Source organism: Falco rusticolus, chromosome Z (assembly GCF_015220075.1).
Source record: "Falco rusticolus isolate bFalRus1 chromosome Z, bFalRus1.pri, whole genome shotgun sequence".
NCBI classification, from domain to species: domain Eukaryota; kingdom Metazoa; phylum Chordata; class Aves; order Falconiformes; family Falconidae; genus Falco; species Falco rusticolus.
In genome coordinates, this window is record NC_051210.1 from 44,030,268 (window position 1) to 44,050,444 (window position 20,177).

The 20,177-nt window shown below is 36.6% G+C and overlaps 1 protein-coding gene across 2 annotated transcripts in view; it reads left to right on the top strand.

Moving 5' to 3' along the window:
- Positions 1–20,177, top strand: part of LOC119141218 (guanine nucleotide-binding protein G(q) subunit alpha) — a 133,625-nt gene that overhangs the window by 39,836 nt on the left and 73,612 nt on the right. For both annotated transcript variants that reach the window (XM_037373225.1, XM_037373226.1), the window contains exon 2: positions 4,340–4,524. In XM_037373225.1, coding sequence (XP_037229122.1) covers positions 4,340–4,524 — 185 coding nt within the window. The remainder of the gene's footprint in view (positions 1–4,339; positions 4,525–20,177) is intronic.

The window sequence follows — 20,177 nt, forward strand, 5'->3', positions numbered from 1 at the left end:
TTCTGCTTTTGGAGATATTACTGCTAGGGGGACTTCCAGATCTCTGGTTGTAAAATTCTTGATGATGGTATTTGTTGCTATTACCATTTGAAGAAAAAAATTTTGGGAAGGTCTTCAGAGGTTTTCCAGGTAGTAAGATGCTAAGGTTCTAAAAGTTTTGATAATCTTCTGTGCTGCACGTGAATGGGAATTCATTATTATTTGTGAGAGTTCTTTGCTGTTTTTAGAATACAGTTAATTCTTTCATTCATCACTTGGGTTATTTTTAATCTGGAAAGAAATTTGAAAAATGTCAGATAACCAACCATAGTGTGTGCTTGAAACCAGGAAGTTATTTTTTTTTCCATTCACACCATTGACTTCTCTGTGAAGTGCCACCCAAGGGTTATATTAGGATCATGAGATCCTTTTTGGAAAGTCACTGTTTTTAAAAGATGAAGAAGGAGGGTGGTGGTATTTTTATTTTTATCATTATCTTGAGATAAGGTATTTTGTGTGGACTTCAGCTGTCTTCTGACAAGCAAGAAGGTATTACTTGTCTGGCTTCAGAGAACTGATAAAAGTCTTGGACTAATTTACATGTGCCAGCAGAAGATTGATTTCACTATAGTTTCATCCCTCTTGGTCCATTGTGCTGATCCACTCTGTTACCATTTCACCTTTGCTTTCTCCTTACGTCAGCTAGAGGTATTCCTGAGATGAGGGTGGTAGAAAGAGTGGTTATCAGAAACTGTAAGGTATTCAGAACCTCTCGGGACATGTAGATTTCTTTTTATCCTCTTCCAGATTTTCTTCTTTTTACCAGGTGAAACAGGCCAACTCAGGAGTCCTGTTCAGCCTGTTACCCAGTGTTCTTTTTGTTTATTATGGTGATAGGGAAAATTTTAGGCATGTATTACCAGGTTGTATTTCTTAACTTGTTCTGTAATGGATGAGGCTGTAGAAAGCACGGTTGGTGTTGTATCAGTCAACATCTTGATCTTGTAATGCCAGTTATGGAATTTTAAAAGCCAAAAAATACATTGAAATAATAAAATCTAGGTTTGACTTAGTGCTGTAACAGTGATAGTTTAAAATCCCATCCCCACCAAGAATAATGCTGTAATGTTGGCAGCTTTGCTTAGCTAAACCCTGGTAATTCATTATGCCAAATTCTCCCCTGTTTCTCTGATAGTAAATAACATTGCTTGTTTTCTTTCCAGTTATTTTAGTTTAGGGAGAAGTATGTGAACAAATCATACCTCTAAGTGGTGTTCTGTCGTTATAACGCAGTTTTCACATAAACAGGATTTTTTTTTCTGAAAGATTTGATGCCACTGTTTAAAAAAAAAAAAAAAAAGCCATACTTGAAATTTCTTTGTATACTTTCCTTGTCAGCAACAATATAAAAATATTTACTTTCTGCCCTTGATCATAACAATCTAAGAGGAACTATCAATGTGAAGTTTTTGTGAGTTCCTGCATGTTGTGCTGAAAATGAACATTTTCACTTCTTGGTAATTTTTGGGCAGCCCTGTAAATTTTAATATTCTTGTGTCATTCATATTCTTTTATCCTGGTTTTGTGAATTTTGTGCTGTAAATTTTACATTATTTCCTTTTTCAATCCTTTTTCAACAGGATAGTTTTTAGGCTGTGCCCCCTGTGCATGTGACACACCATGCAGTTAAGGAGGACTAGAAATTTCTCACTGTTGCTGTGGGCTTAACCAGAAAATTAGTCTTTGGGCAGGCACATAGTTTTAAGTGTTGACGTGGGGCAGACTGAAGGAAACTTTGAGATGGCTTTAAAAAAGAGAGAGATGTACCATTTTCATATATGTATGGGTAGTTATACATACTTTATATGTATATACAGTATATATTTTTCATATACATATGTATTGAAAAAATACATTAAATTACAGTGTGTGTATCTATATCTTTAGATCTCCAAGTATAATTTTGTTACTGGTCTTTGGCTGACAGTCTTAGTATGGTAACACCCAATTACAGAACCACAAAGCTGAATAAGATGCAGACTTAAGTTTTAGATTCTCCTTTGGATTTTAATTTTGTTTTCCTACCTACTGCAGTTTTTGTAGACTCACTTTCAAGGTGTAAATAATCTGAAATACTGTCTTCTAACATGATCAGATTGCTTTACACCGTGTTTTCTTGCGTGTGATTATCATGTGTGGTATCAATTGCTACCTACACTCCCAGTAAAGATTTAAAAGAATTATAAGCTTTTGTCTTTAAAACATAGCAGATAATCCAAATGTGTTCTTCCTATCTTGATGCTAAATTTGCATTTGGGGATTTGGAAGGAATCTGGATTCCCTAGTAGGGAAGCGTCAGGACCAAAACTGGAAGTCACTTTGTATTCCACTGATTCAGAGGTGTTTGGTGGAAATGATTGCTTTATGCGTTAAAGCAGTATCTTTAGTAAAAGAGTTAATTGTGTCAAAAAGACGTGTCATATACCATTCTGTGCTTTATAGGTTCATGTTGTTCATATTTTTGTATTAAATGTGTGACATAACTTGCAGAAAAGCTGAACAATATTACAGAATTGCTAAAAAATGTGTGGTATAGCACTTCATATATAAGGACATGACTGTTTCATAGGTTTCAGAAAAAGAGAAAAACTCTGGTGGTCTTAAAGGTAGCCTGAATTATTTTTGACAGTGTAATAGTTCTGTATTGTCAAGGCTTGTAATTTTCTACAGTCTTAAGGAAAGTTTGGTAGGTTGGCACACTGGTGGATTGCAGAAGTGTAAAGATCTTACCTCTGATTGTGGTGAACTGGAAGAGAGACAGATTTCATTGACCCAGGATGGTCTGTACTGTATCACCCTTTCCACAAAGATCTGTGCCTGGTTAGCATGAATTTGTCATGTTGTGTGTGGCAAGTTGAGCCCGGTGGCTAGGCAGTGCTCTGCAGAGGTGGCTTGTGCACCTAGGGCTGCACCCCTGACCACAGCACAGGCTGAGGATCCCTGTGATGGCAGAGGGTCAAGCAGGCTTGGTCTCACGTTTCAGCATGAGAGCACATTCTTCATTGCAATAATAATCGCTTTCTCCCCAGAGAAAGTAAAATTGATTGGTATGTAACAGTGTGCTTGATTTTCTGGGAATGTGTATGTAAGGAAGGCTTATGTTAGAAGTTTGTTTTATGTGTGCGGGAAATGGGACTGAAGATTTCAAAATGATGCTTGTGGTAAAGACAAAAGCTTTTAGAGGCTTCCAGCTTAGATTTTTGCCGAGTGTGGTATCGCTGAAATGGTTATGGGTCGCTCCTTTCACCTTGCACTGCACTGCTGTGAAGCACACTTCTCTGATAAGATACCTAAAACATTAGGTAAAAGGGCATGAGGCTGCCTTCATCTTGGGACATGAGTATTATGGTATAAGGCATGAAAGCTTTACAGAAATTATTAAAATAAAACCCAGTCTGAAGGGTAGAAAAGCACAGCAAGCACTGAGCAATGCACTCTGGTGCATGCGTTTGTTTCCTGCAGGGCTGAATTGCTGAGTGAATGCAGGGTTTGTGTGGCTGTGCAACTGCTCATTCTAAATTTCAACTCCTCTTAAGCAAGCAAAGGAATAATATAGGTAAGATCTTCTAGTCACAGAGGATGAGCTCACTGAATTGGAGCAAAGGAAAAATCTTGTGAGATGTATCCTGTGTGAAATTTCCAACAAGATCTTAACTTTACATTCACAAATAGTCAGAAATGCTTATTAACAAACTAGTTTTAATACAAAGATGGGAAGAAATTTAAAGGAAGGAAGGAATGACTGCCCATTAATGGATATGAACCAAATTTTAATTAAGGCATATCACGTGATTCTGAGGTTAAGGTTTGCAGGGCTGAAATTGTTACACTACTTGCTTTTAAAAAGAAAACCACTAAAAAACCAGACCAAAACACAAACATATCTATTGGTTGTACACGTCCTATCATAATGTCCTGAAGGTTGGCCAAGGAATTTGAAGTTTTTTCTTTCTTCCTGAATTTTTGTGATAAAACATCTCATAGTGATTACCTGAAGTTAGATGTTTTGGACAGTTACACCTTCAATAATGGAAGTTTTTAAATATGCAGTCATATACGTATATTTTTGAGTTTAGTTTTATTCAGTAATTTAGTTATTAAATCAAAATACAAGTTTTAATTCAGTGGTTCTTCAGTTGCTACTGATGCTGCTGTTAGACACTGAACCGGTCCTTGTAGTTACCTTGCAAACAGCCCTTGGCACTGTTCAACCCTGCACTAAACAAGCTGTCAGCACTGTGCAAAAAAAGTCATGTTTGTATCCATTGGCTAAAGCGTGTCCTTCTTACTTGTCTTGCAGGCACAGGAGAGAGTGGCAAAAGCACGTTTATCAAGCAGATGAGAATCATTCATGGATCAGGTTACTCTGATGAAGACAAAAGGGGCTTTACAAAACTGGTGTACCAGAATATATTTACAGCAATGCAGGCCATGATCAGAGCCATGGATACCCTCAAAATCCCATACAAGTATGAACATAACAAGGTGAGATTTTTGTTTATTTTTGAAGCTGAAGCTTTTCTTCTTTTTATTTTAGGAAACCTACTGAAGGTCTCTAAAAAAATTACATCACACAAATTATACTCAAAGCTTAGAAGAAAAGGGCATCTTCAGTCCTGTCTTTAGCTAGCTCTCTGCCCTTTTTGCTACTTTGACAACACAAAGTTGCTGCTTTTAACAAGAGAGAGCTGCTCTTAACAAGATGCCTGAGGGGTTTTGTCACAGGGCAGAGGTTTAATGGCAGGCTGCTATTTGACTGTGACTTCAGTTACCCCTTGTCTTTTCCTGCCAGGCCATGCTTTGGCCAGAGCACAGTTAAACCATTCATCTGATCTGTGGGAGAACCTTACTGCTTAAGGTTTGCCATTAACATTACGTGTGGAAAAAATTCAAATTATTAGAAAAATAGGTGGGTATACCTGTTTGTGTGTGAACATACTGGGAAATAAAATTCTTGAAGCAAGACCTTAGAACAGTTAGATTCCTCTAAGAATGATGCTGTTATTGAAATTTAAAAGGACAAAATACATTTGAAATGTTTGGAAGGTTCATCTCCGACTAGCCTGACTTCTTTGCAATGTTTTGGGGTTTGTTTTTTTTTTTTTTGTATTTACATTTTAAAAGAAAGGTAAGGAAAATAATTTAAACATTCCAAGAAGGAGAGCAAAATGTGTAATATTTACTTGAATACATGGTAAGGCACAGGATTACATAGCTATATCTCCCACTTCTTGTCACAGGAGTGGAACAACTTTGATAACAGTTCCTGAGAACTTGCTGTGATTTTTACTGTTGAGCCAGTATCAGTAACGTTGTCAGATGGGGGGTTTAAGATCTCTCACAAGTGGAGAGCTTACCTTTCTTTCAAGATTGTGGAAGAGTAATGATAATTTAGTAATCCTGGATGAATACAACAATTCAGTAATTCTGGATGGAAATAATACTTTCTCTAATAGATTACTCAAAAGTTCTTTTACTCCAATATTTTTTTTAAATATCAGAAACTATTAAAGAGCAAGGACATCTATGGTAAAGAAGTAAGCTGCCATTAACTGGGGAAGACAGGATGAAATAAACTTGTATTAAGATGAAAATCTTTTGTGTCTACATTTATGAAGTTTAATTATTGGAATTGAACTGCTGTATGTGTTTTAAGATATTTAATTTAGAAGTAGGAAAGATAAAGCTTATTACCAGGTTAAAGAAGAGTTCTTTCCCAATTTGCATCTGCCAGAGTCATTGCAGTTGATCATCCCTTTGTTGGTGATGTAATGTTACAACAGCCAGAGTCTTGTAGGAGCCTGGATTTATGCAGTGGGAAGTCAGGAGGATCCTGTAGGTTAAAATCCATATTGTTAACCTTTTGTATTGGTGGGTGGGGTTTTTTGTGTACATGGAAAAAAATTGAAAAAATTGTCCTAATTGGTAAAAGAGACTGTTGAACTTCCTAGTCTGACTGCATACTGGAGCTGTCTAGTTTCCCCTCATCCCTCATGAATCAAAATAAAATGTGTAATTAGTATTAAAAAGAAAACTGCTTTTCTATGTGTATTTCAGGCTTTTGGCTCCATGTTTTTGCTGTGCTCAAAGCATATAGCATAATGACCTGAAAAGTCAGTTGATGGTGAAGCACAATCATTTTTCTTCAAAATTGGTACTGATTGGCACTTTGCCATAGGATCTGGAAGTCCTAATCATAAACCAGGCATTTTTTTCCTTGTATTATACTATGGAGTGTGTGTTCTATAGTTTTCCATAGTTACTATGAGTGCTGAATTTATATACTGTTTTTATATAGTTGCAGTGTGCAGTGAGTTGGTTAGGTTTTCATACATATGTATACGCATGGCCAGAGCTGTTCACTTTGTCTACATAGAAATCACTTTCCTAAAGGTAGAAGTCTGTCTTTGTGCTCAGCACCTTCACAAGCATTCCCATCAGTTTATAATAGGGCTACAGGCAGAGCAAAATGGAATCACCAGCTGACAGGGTCTCAAGGCAATTCCTGTACAAATTCCTTCTAAAATACATGGGAAACCAAACTTGCTGCAACATCACACCAGAATAGAGAAGATTGTGGCCTGCTACATTTGTGCTTTGTGTACAAGGTCACTTTAAAGCAGTGAACACCAATCAATTGGTTAATGTGCTCCTTTTTTTTAAAGGCAGTTGAAAACAAACTCATTAGCCTAGCAGTCTAGAAAACACAGGAAGGGCACTTCCTATTAATTTGAATCTCCTATCAGGAAGTCCTATCTCTGGAGAGAATATTTCGAAGTTTGAGTAACAGCATATTTTTAGCACAGTAGTTGTTTTTTGCACAATAGTTTAGAAAACTGCAGTTCAGGCTGGTATTGATGTGGCTGGGCCTAAAGAAGAGTGGCTGCTTTAGTCAAATTCTTCATGTTCTGCGATACTCTTAAGGGCTACTGTTGAAATGTTTTTTTTCTTACTGTACCAATTTTCTTGCCTTTAACTAGGAGTTATTAAAATCGGTGTGTTTCAAATCTCTGCTATGGAATTTGAACTGCTGTCATAGAAAAAAAATAGTTAAGTAGGCTAGTTGCAATCTGTGTGGTGTACAATATCACATTTAGTTGGGGTTGTTTTAATATAATCACTGTAGCAAGAGGCAAGTTTGAAGTTTAGCAAGTTCTTGTGGAATATGTTGGCTTCACAGTCACCAACATAAGCAAAGAGGCAAAGACTGAAATGTGTTGTCCTATATTATAATAATCTAGGCTGTTCTGAAAGATTTATTGTCAGTGTAGTGAAAGTCAACTGAGAAGTGTAACTATAGTGTTTAGAATGCAGTATCTCAGAACCGATGATAGAGCATTATAACATGAAAGACATTTCTTTCTTGTGTTAAACTTCAGAATATGAGCTCTACTGAGGTTTAAGATAATGGGTGAGGGTGATCTCTTCTCTTAGGAATTTGTCATAGGAAATGGTGGCTTATGGACTGGGTTTTAGTTTCCTTTCGGGTAAATGTTCTTGTGCTTCCGTTACTTTTTTTTTAACGAGAAGTTGTTAAGTTTTCATGTGGCTCTTGAATTTTAGGGTAAGAAGTATTTTATGAAATACGGGAAAGCCTTAGTTTTTATAAAAATGTTTACAAGCAATTCTCAAATTTGTCTGGTTTTGCAGAATTTTGTGAGTGTACAGTGCTAACTCATGTGCAACCACAGGTAATCCGAATGCACATTTTAAAAAAACCTAAAATACAGGTTTATGTTTTTTATAATTTGTCTTTTTGGAAAGCTGAACTGTGTATCCATGCTTCTGTCATTCCTTTCAAATACTGAAATAAGACTGTTCATTTTAATCTTCTAAATTCTCACATCTTCAGTGTTCTTCAGAATGGCTTAGAAGCCTTTCCTTAAGATAATGTAGTGTCCATTTCTCCTTTTCTATCCTTTTTTTTTTTCCCCATGTCCCATATTGCTGAAGGTGGGGAGTACACATGGGTGGCTTCCCCCTGGCCCCCCCCCCCCCCCTAATCTATTACTATACTAAACAAATAAATTATTACTGTACTAAACACTGACTTCCACTGTTGCCCCAGACTGTTCCCTTTCAGTGTAACTTCCAAAAGACAGTCGCCTCTCTGCTCTAGCGAGCAACAGTATCAGGAAGGTGTCACTCCATGGTGATTACAGGCAGGAAATCTTACTTGAATCCCATGCCCATAATTTCCTGTGAGACTTCTTAAATATTCATAACAAGATAACTGATGTGAGTAACGGTAATAGAAAAGGCTAAAAGAAAGTTTTTAAAGAGGCTGAAAACATAAAAGCTAGTTTTATTGTACAATAGACATCTGCTGTTAAGTTTCTAAGATCGCTTTCTGTGGAACTTGTTTCTGTATTTATGCCTGTTTCCTTTGGGGAATATTTTGCAGTAAAAATAAGCAGATATGGGAAATGCTTTCAGAGTCCAAAATCTTACTGGCATTATCTTCAAGTCCATGTTTACCTTGTTAGCTCGTTTGTAATAAGTCAGACAAATCCACTGGAGCAAATAAATAAAAATACAGACAGAAGCAGGACAACAGGAGCAGGTATGGAGTGAGCCTGTATAAATTTTTATCTTGGAAGAGCAGTTGAGGGTATTAGTGTTCTGGATCCCTTGGGTGAAATTTGATACTGAACAAACCTAGATTGGAAGAAAGAGCCTTCTGCAGATACCTCACCTAATATATGAAGAGTATGAAGGACTGAATCCAGAACAGCAGTGTGCAAACACTGAGAGGGTTATTGAGTGTCAAACGATGCAGAATAAGAGGAATTGCTGGCCTTTTAGCGAGATATGCTTTTAGGTTTTGCTGGTTTGTTTAGGTTTTTTTTAAAGCAAGAATGATGTTCTTGGGATGGTGAAACAAAGTACTAGTTTGGAGCAGGGATAATCAAGCAGCTCTTCAAGCAGATGGAGAAACCTGAATGGTGTCATCTGCATAAGCAGTATTCTGCAGCATCTCAAAACCTGGAACAGGGGGCTTAACGAAGGTTACAAGAAAAAGAGATTAAAGAGTTAAATGCTTCTAATACCAGGAAGTTCCAGATGCATTATTTTGGCAAGAAATAGATCACTGCAGAGCCAGCCAACATGCAAGAGAGTATAGCTAGATTTAAAATACCACTGTCTTCTAACAAGATGTATTGAGATACAGCAACTGAGGATAGCGTGTTCTTTTCAGGAGCCATAATGTGAGGTAAAACCTGTCTCCTTGATAGCCATGTTTCCTCCTGTGAAAACATTGACCAGTGAGCTTTAGGGGCTCCAGTAAAGCCGTGAAAAATTTCCTCCTGAGAACTTCATCAAGAGCCCTTCATGAGCACTTCAACAATCCTAACTAGATCCCAGCTTCTCACCAGCTGTCTGTCTTGTCTTTTTGTCAGTCTCCATCATTTACTCTTCTCATGCCTTGCCTTTCTGTCTGCCACCTCTCCAGTCTTATGTACGTTTGGCCTCAGCAGGTCTCTAATTAACTGTGGCCTTACCATTTTTCCTGCTTTCTGCTGTTTTCTTTCTTCTCCTTTACATTTGCATAAAATCTAAAAAAAAAAAAACCCCAAACGCCATACCTGTAGTGATTTACATCCTGTCCTCTTTCTGCCAGTTCACTTAATTCATTTGTTTGTTCTCTGTTTAGAGCAGAGGTCTCTTGCATTTGTCTGGATTGCTCCTGTGAATTTGCAAGTTGCTTGTTTCCTCTCTTGTATTCTGCTTAACTGCTGTTTCATACTTCACCCCAGCAGAAGTGTGAGTTTTAGAAATTTTTCCAAGTGTGGGGAAAAAACGATTGTGTATCAGAAGTAAGCTAGACAAACACGGTTGAGTATTTCCACAAAGAGCTGAGACTATTGTCATTTAAAATAAACAGATAAATGAACTCTCTTCCTTTCCCCAGTAAAATAATAGGTAGTTTCACCAATATGAAATGAGGAAACTGTCTTAGTTTGCAGTTTAGCATAAATGTGAAAACTAAATTTTAGCTACTCTTTTTGCAGAACAGTAAGATTTCTTCCTTCCTCCTTTTATATTTTATTTTAAATGAAGCTCTTTAATTTTTTTAAATACAACATTTTAAGTGTTTAACTGCTCTTTGTTAATGGGAAGTGGTAAGTCTCATACAAAAACACTCATGTGGGCCATGATCTGTTTTATCTTTCCACCATTTTAATGTTTCTGCTAGTGTGGAGAACAAATGGGTGGTAATAATGCTAGTGGATTCCTGTGGATTTTGTGATCATAAACTGGACAAAGGACCATAAATACAGGAAAACAGGCTTCTAGTATTTTAGGTTTCCTTTTTTTCTGACAGTATTGTTCCACTAGTATTTTAGGTTTCCTTTTTTTCTGACAGTTTTGTTCCAAATGTTTGTTAGTTAGTTTTGCTTGAAGAGCATATTGTGTGTCTGAAAGGAAATGCTCAGGTGAGCATGTCTTGACAATGAAGATGTAAAATACACTCAGCGCAACTTTTGTGTGTAATAGGAGTTTAGTGTATTTTTGGAATGGTTCTGACTTTCTCCATAGTTAATAACAGTTGTGTAAATACAGGTATTTATACAATATAATTTTATACAGAAAATATATAAATATAGACATTTACAAGTATTTCCTAGAAGAAAATATTTAACAGTAATAGCTTCCTTATTATTTCATTCGTTTTTACAGGAGACATGCTAAGGTTATCCAGCATTTATTTCTGAAGTAATTTCAGATTGCAGTATTTTTGTTATATTTTCCTCTGAATCTACGAAAATATTTCCTTCCCACAGCAAACTTTTCTGGGGAACTCAGACCCAGTTATGTTCTAGTTATATTTATGTAGAATGACTAAAAGTTATTGAAATCTCATGTCTTCATTGTTGATTTCTAGTAATATGCAAAAGTTGCTTGAAATAAGGTTTGCTGCAATGGATTAAGAAAACTTCAGCTAAAATGGACCAAAGTTTTCTGCATGTTTTGTCAGTCTGTTCAGTTTGCACTTCCTGTGTGGTAAAAGTTACAGCATCTGAGATGCAATAATTCTTTTTCTTAAAATAAAATTCAGCTTCGGCTTAGAAAATATACTAATTCATGTTAAGCGAAAGTGTTGTTTTAAAAAAATGTAGCACACACACCCCCTTTTTTTTCTCAAGTGTAATTTGTTTTGTATTATAAGATGTATTGCCTGGTAGAGGTATTCACATAATTCCTTCCATCACATCCATTCTTTACTTTTTCTGAAAGGTTATTTTGCTCTTTTTCTCTCTCTGATTAAAGTTGGTATAAAGTCTGCACAGGAGGAGTTGATACATATTCAGCCTTCATCAATCCAGTCACATGCCTGCTTGTTTTCAGACTGTGGGCCCATGTCGACATTGTATTCACTTTGGGTGATTGCATACAGGTGAGGCATGAGGCAAGAGTGCAGTGTTTTGCTTCTGGAAGAGGAGGTTGGCAAAGGCAAATCTAAGCATGACATCAGTTGCGTTATGTGTTAATGTTTTTTCTAATACCTTTATAACAATCAGGGCTGTGGTTGCATCTTTTAGCTTTGGCAAAAAAAAGTGTATAGATCTTGACTGTCCTTTTTTTAGTGTTATGGTGGACTTAAGATACTGGGTAGGTAGGAAAAGAATTTATTGTGGGCAAGTTATTTCTGTGAACAGTCTCAAGCATGGCAAAAGGGAGCTTAATATTGGGTTGGAGGGGTAGTAACAACCAAGAGTTGCTTTTAATCCTTCCTAACATTTTTCTAACTCTCACATGTCTCTCCATGGCCTTAGTTCCTATCATGTATAAGAGTTTGTGGGTGCTTGGATGAGGCAGGTGATACTGTGGAAGAGTTGTTATGATTAAAGTTTTTCCTTGTTAATTAAGGTTGTTTCATGATGATGACTTTACATTTTTCGTGATGTGATCTATCACCCAGAGTTAAAATTTGGCTTATTTTTTAGTTATTAAACTTCTAAGCCAGTTTGTAGATACATTATAATAGTAGTTTGCATGTGACTTATTTTGCTAGTTTGGAGTAATTTGTGTTTGGAGATGCTCTATTTTTGGCTATTTTTTGTTTGGCAAACTGTGACCGCTGGTTTAAGTTTAAGAACTTAAGCTTTCTGTATGTGTTCTTGTGTGTACAGGAGGTAGATGAGTGCACTTGATGTGTGAAGATGTTCTTTGCATTTGGTCTCCTGTCTTTATCTAGCTATTTTTTTCAGCCGTAAACAAAATGCTGCCAGTTGTACAGGTTGGATGAGAAGGTAATTGCCTATCACTGGAGCATGAAGAAGACTTGGGGATGTGGAGAAACACAGTAGCAGCCATTACTTATTTAAATGCTTCAAGGATCATTTAAAGCAGAAATCTGCTGAGTAGGGAAACAGTCAGTAGTTTTTACACCTACAGGATTCACTAAGTATTCTCTCACACTACACTGACAACTTGTAGTTGTGCAGAAACAGGATTTGTGGCCCAGGTAAGAATGTTAAGAATTTTTCTGATATATAGCACTTTCCTGCATTTTACTAAAATACTGCTTTTGAAGTGAGTATAGATGCAAAGGTAGTATTAATTACCGGTGTACTTTTTCAGTACTGAAAAATAATATATAGTTTGGATTGGCAGATTTTTTTTTTGTTGCTTTTGTTTTTAACTGGGTTTCTTTTGTTAAGGGTATCAGTTCAAGATGATACTCCATGAAAAACCATATTTCTGTGTCTTAAGCCATTACAGCGTATGTACAAATATCATTTGAGAATAAAACTAAAGCCAAAATACTTAGTTGTACCAGCCTCTGAAAGCTAAATGCACTTTCTAAAGGCACCCATCACAATCAAATAGGAAGAATCTTGTGCAACTTTAAGCTCTGAGAGGGTAGGATTTTTTGCCTTCCCCCATGTCAAAAGATAAAACTCTGATTTCTGGGACAGAATGGTTTTGAGAAACTCCTAATGTACATTTTTACAGGATTCCTTTGACCCTATGCATTTTTTTTAAAGCTGCTTTCATTCAAACTCTGGATCACAAAAAGACTTCTTGAAAGCTGAAATCTTTTGCAGTAAAGTTTTAATTACTTTTCCTCATAAACCTAGACCTTTATGGGTTTTTTTTAGTTATTTTTTTCCTCCTTTTCTTTCTTTTATTTTCTTTGTTACTAGAACTTTTAAATACTACCTTGACCTTTGAAAAGTTGAAAGAGTAAAAATGAAGGATTGAAAATAAAGCTACTCAAAACAGTGCAAAATCATACCGGATATTATAAGTTCTTCACAGACAGTAGTCAGCAAATAAAAAGAAGAGCACAGGGCATAATGAAATGTGGTGGCATTTTTCAGAAATATTCCAAGGATTTATAATTCAATTTTGCAGTAGCAATTTGGGGAAGAAATTAGCTTAAGTACTTTCTTTTTTGAAGCAGCTGTTGGTATTGGAGTGAGACATTACTAAAAGACATGAAGAATGTTTGAGTAGTGCATGTATGTGCTGTAGTATATGTAGTATAAAATGGATTTGTATTAAAGAAGTTGGAGTTACTTGTCTGACTGAAACTTGCTCATAAGGGAAGCTGTATAAGGATATGTATAAGAAACTGAGTAATGCATGAATGGACAGATCTGAGATGTTTTAGAAGAGCCTGCACAATGAAAATAAGTGAGGTATTTCTGCAAGGAAGAGCATAGACTCTGCAGGTGGTTTCTCAAATATGGTCAGGAAGTTTCTAAGGAGACTTTTGCGATCTAGAGAGAGAGTATGTCTTTGTGTAAGCTTGTTAGTTTTTAGAAGCTTGTTCTTTTAGATTCTGTGTAGTAAGAGCAGTGTTGTGTATAGTTCATTCACTGCTTGCAACCCAAGTCTTCTTGCTCTTCCAGAAGAATGTAAACACCTGTCAGCAGTTCTCTGCTGAGTCTTGGAATTTCTGGAATTTCATCTGTGTGTAGTTCTAGTGCCACTGACCAGAAGAACAAATTATTATTAGACTCATTGTGAAAAGCCTCATTGCAAACAAAAAATTCTTCTGCAGGGCAGTATTTATAAATAAAACCATCCTAATCAGACAGGGGCATGGCAGTACAGCCTTGTTGCACGTGTCTTTGTGATAAACAGTGACTTGCACTGGCTGCCCTTGCCATAGTGAAGTATTCATTCCTGCACTGCAAAATGTTTTAAACACCAACTCCCTCCTGTGAAAAACTATGTAACTTTTCCTCATCTGTGTTGCAGAAAAGAAACCTACATTTTAAAGAAGTAGATCTAGGAGGAGGAGCTAGTAGATCTAGTAGAGGAGCTAATTATTAAGGACTGAATGAAGCTCTCCTTCACTAGCTCTGCTGTTTCCTGATTCCAGTGGGGTGTGTATGCTTTTACTGGTATGTTTCTGCCTATCTGCCCCCTTTTGGACACTCATCATCTTTTGTGGTCTTCCTGTAGAGCTTCCTGTGCACTGCTGTCTGATGATACCATATGAATCAGCAATGTGGGTGGTATTTTGCCCATCTGAAAAATAAGAAAACCGCAACAAATAATGCTTTTAATTTTTCTTTATTGAAGTCAGTACTATTGACAGTTACTTTCTTAATTTGCATTGGGATGCACTTCTATGATCCAGCAGGTCTTTTGCAACTTATCATCTACTGACTAGGATATGCAGTAGAAAATAACCTCTTATGAACACATTCCAAGCAGATGTTATAACCATCTGTGTCTACTGAGACAGACACCATCTACAGAAGCCTTGCCAACATAGAATGCAATCAAATTCTGGCTGTTCAACATTTTAATGCAATTTTTTATTGTGTCCTGCGTTGCTGGTCCAAACTACATGAGAATTAGATTTTACAAATTCTTTCCTGTTGGGAAAACAATGATAATTAGATTTCTCATATGAAGGTACCACAATGAGAGGAAATGTAAATAAATATGCCTTGGAGGGAGGTTGGTAGAAGTGTGTGTTAAGAGAGTGATGCAGTTGGTATGTAGACTGGGTTGTCAAGAACCTACTTTTAAAGTAAGGGTTAGTCCCTGAAGATAGTTTTGTTTACTAATGTTTCTTCAGTGTTCAGATGGTCTCATTAAGTCATTATTCTTTGAACATGACACAGTTATTTCTCAATAGGGTACCAAATAAGCTTTTTCCCTAAACACCTTTTTTTTTTATTCCCCCCCCTCCATTCTAGATTTGGTGATTAGATCTTTTTCTTTCTGTTAAGGTTTGTATTTCTTTTTGTCTTTTTCTTGGGAATTCTCCCAATGAGATCTTAGCGCAGTTCTGTTCTGCTGAAGAGTGTAAGAGGAGGATAACGAGAACTGTTGTGCTGCTGGGTTTTTTACCTGATTCTCATGCTCCTTTTGAACTTTTACACTTCTTGAAATTTAGTAAGTTTCTTAGGAGAGTCTTAGTTTTCTCCAGCATGGAGATCCAATGTGGATCATGGAATTAACCATATGGGATTGTTACTTGACATGGCTACATATGACTGAATAAAATGTGGTTAAGGTGGTTGTGGAGTAGAGACTTCCTGGTTTAGTTACATTTTCCAGCACCCACTTCTAAGAGACAGGGTTATGCCAGCTGCAGAGTTCCAGGGAATTTTATTACAGTGCTTGTTAAAAGTAAGTACTTCCAAGTGGCTGAGGAACCAAACAGAAAGCAATGCCATAATTTTGGGTTTGCAGTTGGCGGCATTGCACAAAATATAAAACATCCCTTCTATAAGCTACATGACAAGAAGGGACAGTAACTATCTCTTCCTTAAAATGAGTAGAAATGTAATGCATACTTTTAATATGAAGTAATTTTGTCTTAGAAACTCGAGTTCATAGATACTTTGGAAGGCTAAAGGAAAATGTGCTTAACCAGAACCCTACCACACCCAAAATTCAGACATCTGTATTTGTCTCAATCTCCTAATTATGCCTCACTCTATCAGCAGATGAATTTAATGAAAGTAACAGGGGAAGATCTTCACTGGTACAATATGTTATGGTTGCCAGCACTGTTACAGTTCAGTAACATTCAGCATTTTTTTGTGCACTTCATATAATTTTTTTTCCTCAGCACAAACAATTACAGAATAAGGGAAAGGCAAGCTCATGGCCCTTAAAGTGTTTTTTTCTGTTTCAAGGGAATCTTGCCATTCTGAGCATTTGTGCTGTCTTTCATCCTCTTACACGATCTTGCTGTGCAGAGACCTGGGCTGTTAAGAGACCAGTGGGTAGGTCTGAAATATTAATAACTGGACCTTAAATTGAAGAACAGTGCTGAAAAAGAGCTCAAAGCTGTTGTTGGGAGGCTGTTATGTTGGACTGTGGCTCCGTTCATTGGCCCAGCTTCTGTACCACTTGCCCCACTCTCATCATGAGCTGTTGCAGGATGGACCTGCGTCCACTGTACAGCATGGAGTCATGAATGGAGAGCACTGGTAGCATGCCCAAGACACGCTGCCATGGATCACCATGAGTTACACAGTCTCTGAGCTAGATTCTCTCTCACCCATGTGCAGTAGGCTGTAGGGATCCTGTCTTCAATCCCTCACTTTTACTGTCTCATGTGGCCATGAGAAAGTCAGTTTTACCGGAGGTGTTGAAAATGCTTGGATCAACCTGGGTAATTTGGTCTAAATACGCTATAGTAGTGCCTTAATTTGGTTTACTGGCTTAATTTACTTAATTTTAATAGCTAGTATAACTACCAATTAGTAAATTGAAGCACCCTATCTAAGAACCCAAGTGTGGATCTTGGACAGGATTCCAAAGCATTTAAGTTAACATTAATGTTATTTACTTAAAGATAGAAAACTTCCAAGCAGATTCATTTGCTTAATGGCAATTGTCTTTTTCTGTCTTTTTGACCTCTATATTAAACAAAACTGTTTCCTCCCTTTATAACATCATTGTACCATATGTTAATCCTGCTAGTTTGGTGTTGCTTCAAAACCTGTATGATTGCAGAAATGAATGCTTAACGCTTTTCTCCTGCACCCCCCCTTCCCTGCCCCAGCCCCATGCTGCCTGCCACCCCCAAACCCCACACCACCCTCTCGCTTTATTAAGTGTTTTGAGTTTATATTGCTTAGCTAGCTTTCAGGGTTTGACCTCAGACCTAACATGCGGCAATAAAACATTGTAGAAAATGTCAGTAAGATAGCCTTTTTGGGGGATTTTTAATGTACCTTTATTCAGTGCCGTCTCAGATATAGCGGGGAATTAAATACGCCTTCCACTTGTTAAAACAAGAAACAAACTTTTCCCTAAGCTAAGAAAGTGGTCTACCTGAAGCTAAAGTAAGCAACTGAAGTTTTGCTACTAGGTCTCATTTCTTTCATACCTGATTTTTTTGTTGAAGACTTCTTTTCTTTTTAATTTGCAGGTTTTGATATTGCTTATTTGTCACCAAAACCAGGGTAGAAAAATCCTTTTTGTTCCTGGTAAAAAATGACAAACATTTTATTCTTTGTTTTGAGATTGAAGGTGTAAACTGTTGCCTGTGCAGAAATTTTCTCTGTTCACTGGTCTGTGGACAGGAATTTCACACATTGTCAGGATGGGGCTTTTTGGTTTTCTGAGATGTGTTTGTTTGTTATTTTTTAATCTTGGCAAAGTTACTTTTAAGAAGTGAAATCCTGTGTTCTGGATATTAAGCAGCAGTGATTTAACTAGAATTCAATTTGTAAGTAAGGCAATTTATAAAGAACTTTGCTTCAAAGATACTTTTATTTTAGTATTGGTTATATAAAAAGCAGGAAAAGAGATGCTAGCTTCAACAAATGCAGTTTTTCTCTGAAAAATCAAAAGACAAGCTGCAGTAAATTTCCTTTAATTGGATGAAATTAATGCTGCCTCTTCTGGCATCAGTTCTTTTAAATATTTAAAAAGAAAATCTCTGCTCTTTGCTGACTTATGTTTGACAGCATTTTAAAGCTTTTTCTAATAGGTTGCTAATTGTACTAGCATTTTGTAGACACAGGTAAGGGCTTTTGATGTCCATGTTTTTATTGCTAAAGCTGGATTCAACAAGAGGACACATAACTGAGCAGCTAATTCCACTTTCACTGACTCTCTCTGTCCTTTTTTCTTCTTTTTTTTATTTTATTAATAGGGTTAGCAAATCTGTCTTCTGTGAGAAGTTGTAACAAATGAGTCCTAATTTTGGAAACTGCAGGACTGTGCATAGTCAATTTGTAATGAATAAATGCTAACTCTTTCTGTCATCATCCTTCCCCATCCCCACCCCTGCATTACTACCTCTTCTCCGCTTTTTAATGCACTTACTTGCTTTTTAACATTCCACTATCATTGTTGCAATTACATGAAAACAGGATAGGTTTTTGCAACTGAATAAAATTAAAATATAACAATTAGGAAGGCAAAGCTTATTTGCCTTGTCTTCCAGCTCTTCTAATTGAATGCTGTTAACAGAAGTGGATGCCCCACAGATAGATGGACAGTGAAAGTGTAGTGAGACTTCTGAGAAGATACCTCTTTTTAATTGCACCACCAGCCTCACTTAAAAAAGAATCTGATTCAGCTAACCTGTGTTTTTCTCCATGGTCTTGTGAGTGTTGAAATGCAGTATGTATTGGTAAGGCATTTGACTTCCATACACATAGTACACTGGCACAAACATACATCATCTAGTCTGTAGGTCAGCTAAACTGGATGCACTGATGGAGTGGGGTACACAATGCATGCAGGCTAAGCTGCTTCCAGCAGAAAGAGAGCTTGGCTCAAGAATTTTTCCTTGGTAAATGGTAAAAATGTTTAAAAGCCCCATTTTTTACATCTTTAATCTCTGGTTACTTACTTGTCATTTATGGGTCTTCTTAATGAACACCCCGCTACCACTCCAGACCAGCAGCCTGTGGTTCAGGTGCCATGTGATTTGTGTGCAGTTAGCAGGAATGGGTAGTTCACCCCAGAGCTTTCTCCTGTGGAAACCCCTTTGCCTCTGATTTTCTACAGATTATTTGCTGTAGAAGTTAGTCTTGGCAGTTGAGTAGTATTTAGCCACTCATCCAGGAGCCACAGTACCTGCATTTCAGATTAGACAGAGGTAGTAAAAGAATTTCCCACTGATTTTTCTCAACAAAACAATAAAGATGAAAGATGTAGTTGAAATTGTAACCAAAAATGTAAATGCACTTTCAATTTATTTACTCTGCAGGTACCTTCCTCTTTACATGAAGCATCCTTCCAAGCATGTTTTACAAGTCTAGTGGAAGTCCTAATGTAATAACCTTTTTAAAAAAAGCATAAAACAAGTATTCAAAGAAATCTTTAACCTTTGTAGTATAAACTAGTATAGACTATATATATATAAACTAGTTTATATATATATAAACTATATAGTTATGGGACAAATCTAGTATAGAACTAGATTTGGCCCCTAACTGTTTTTCTTTTTCTTCCCTAAGGGCGTTTATGACTCAGCATTAATTATGGTGGGTCCAGTGGTTGTCCTCTTAATCATGTCTGTGAGCACTTCCTCAAACTAATACCAGATTATTCTTGTAAGAATTCATGAGTATGAATGAAGATTGCATAATTGGGCTCAGTTATTTGAAATGTTTAAAAGACAGGTCTCTAACTGATTGTCTTCCTTGACATATAAATATTTTAATATATTTATATATGACATATAAATATAAATTTTATATTTATAAATATAATTAAATATACTTGAAATAACATATTTGATGCTTTGTTTCCCTAATCATATAAATCCATGTCCTTAAGTTTGTGCTGCTTTACTCCCTCTTTTCCCTTGTTTCTGCTAGCTGTGAAGGGGGAGAGGAGGCGGGGGGAGAATTAACATCTCAAGTCATGTTGCCTGAGCTGATTAATTTTAGTCCTTTTCTAAGGATGTAACTACTGAAAAATTGTTTCCCTTTTAATTAAGTGGTAAAGAAAAAAGTGAATGTTTACTAACAGGATTTTTTTTAATTTAAAAAAGTCTATATAGACAGCAATTCTTTATGGGGATCCTTCCCCAGAAACACATTGCTTCCAGAACAATGCTCCCTTGGGTTTAGGTTTGGCTACTTGATGGCAAGCAAATTAGGGATAACTAATGTTACTTAATACATACTTGGGTTATTCATGAGTCACTGTGTAGTTAATTGTGTTCTTTTTTTTGTCTGTTTTGT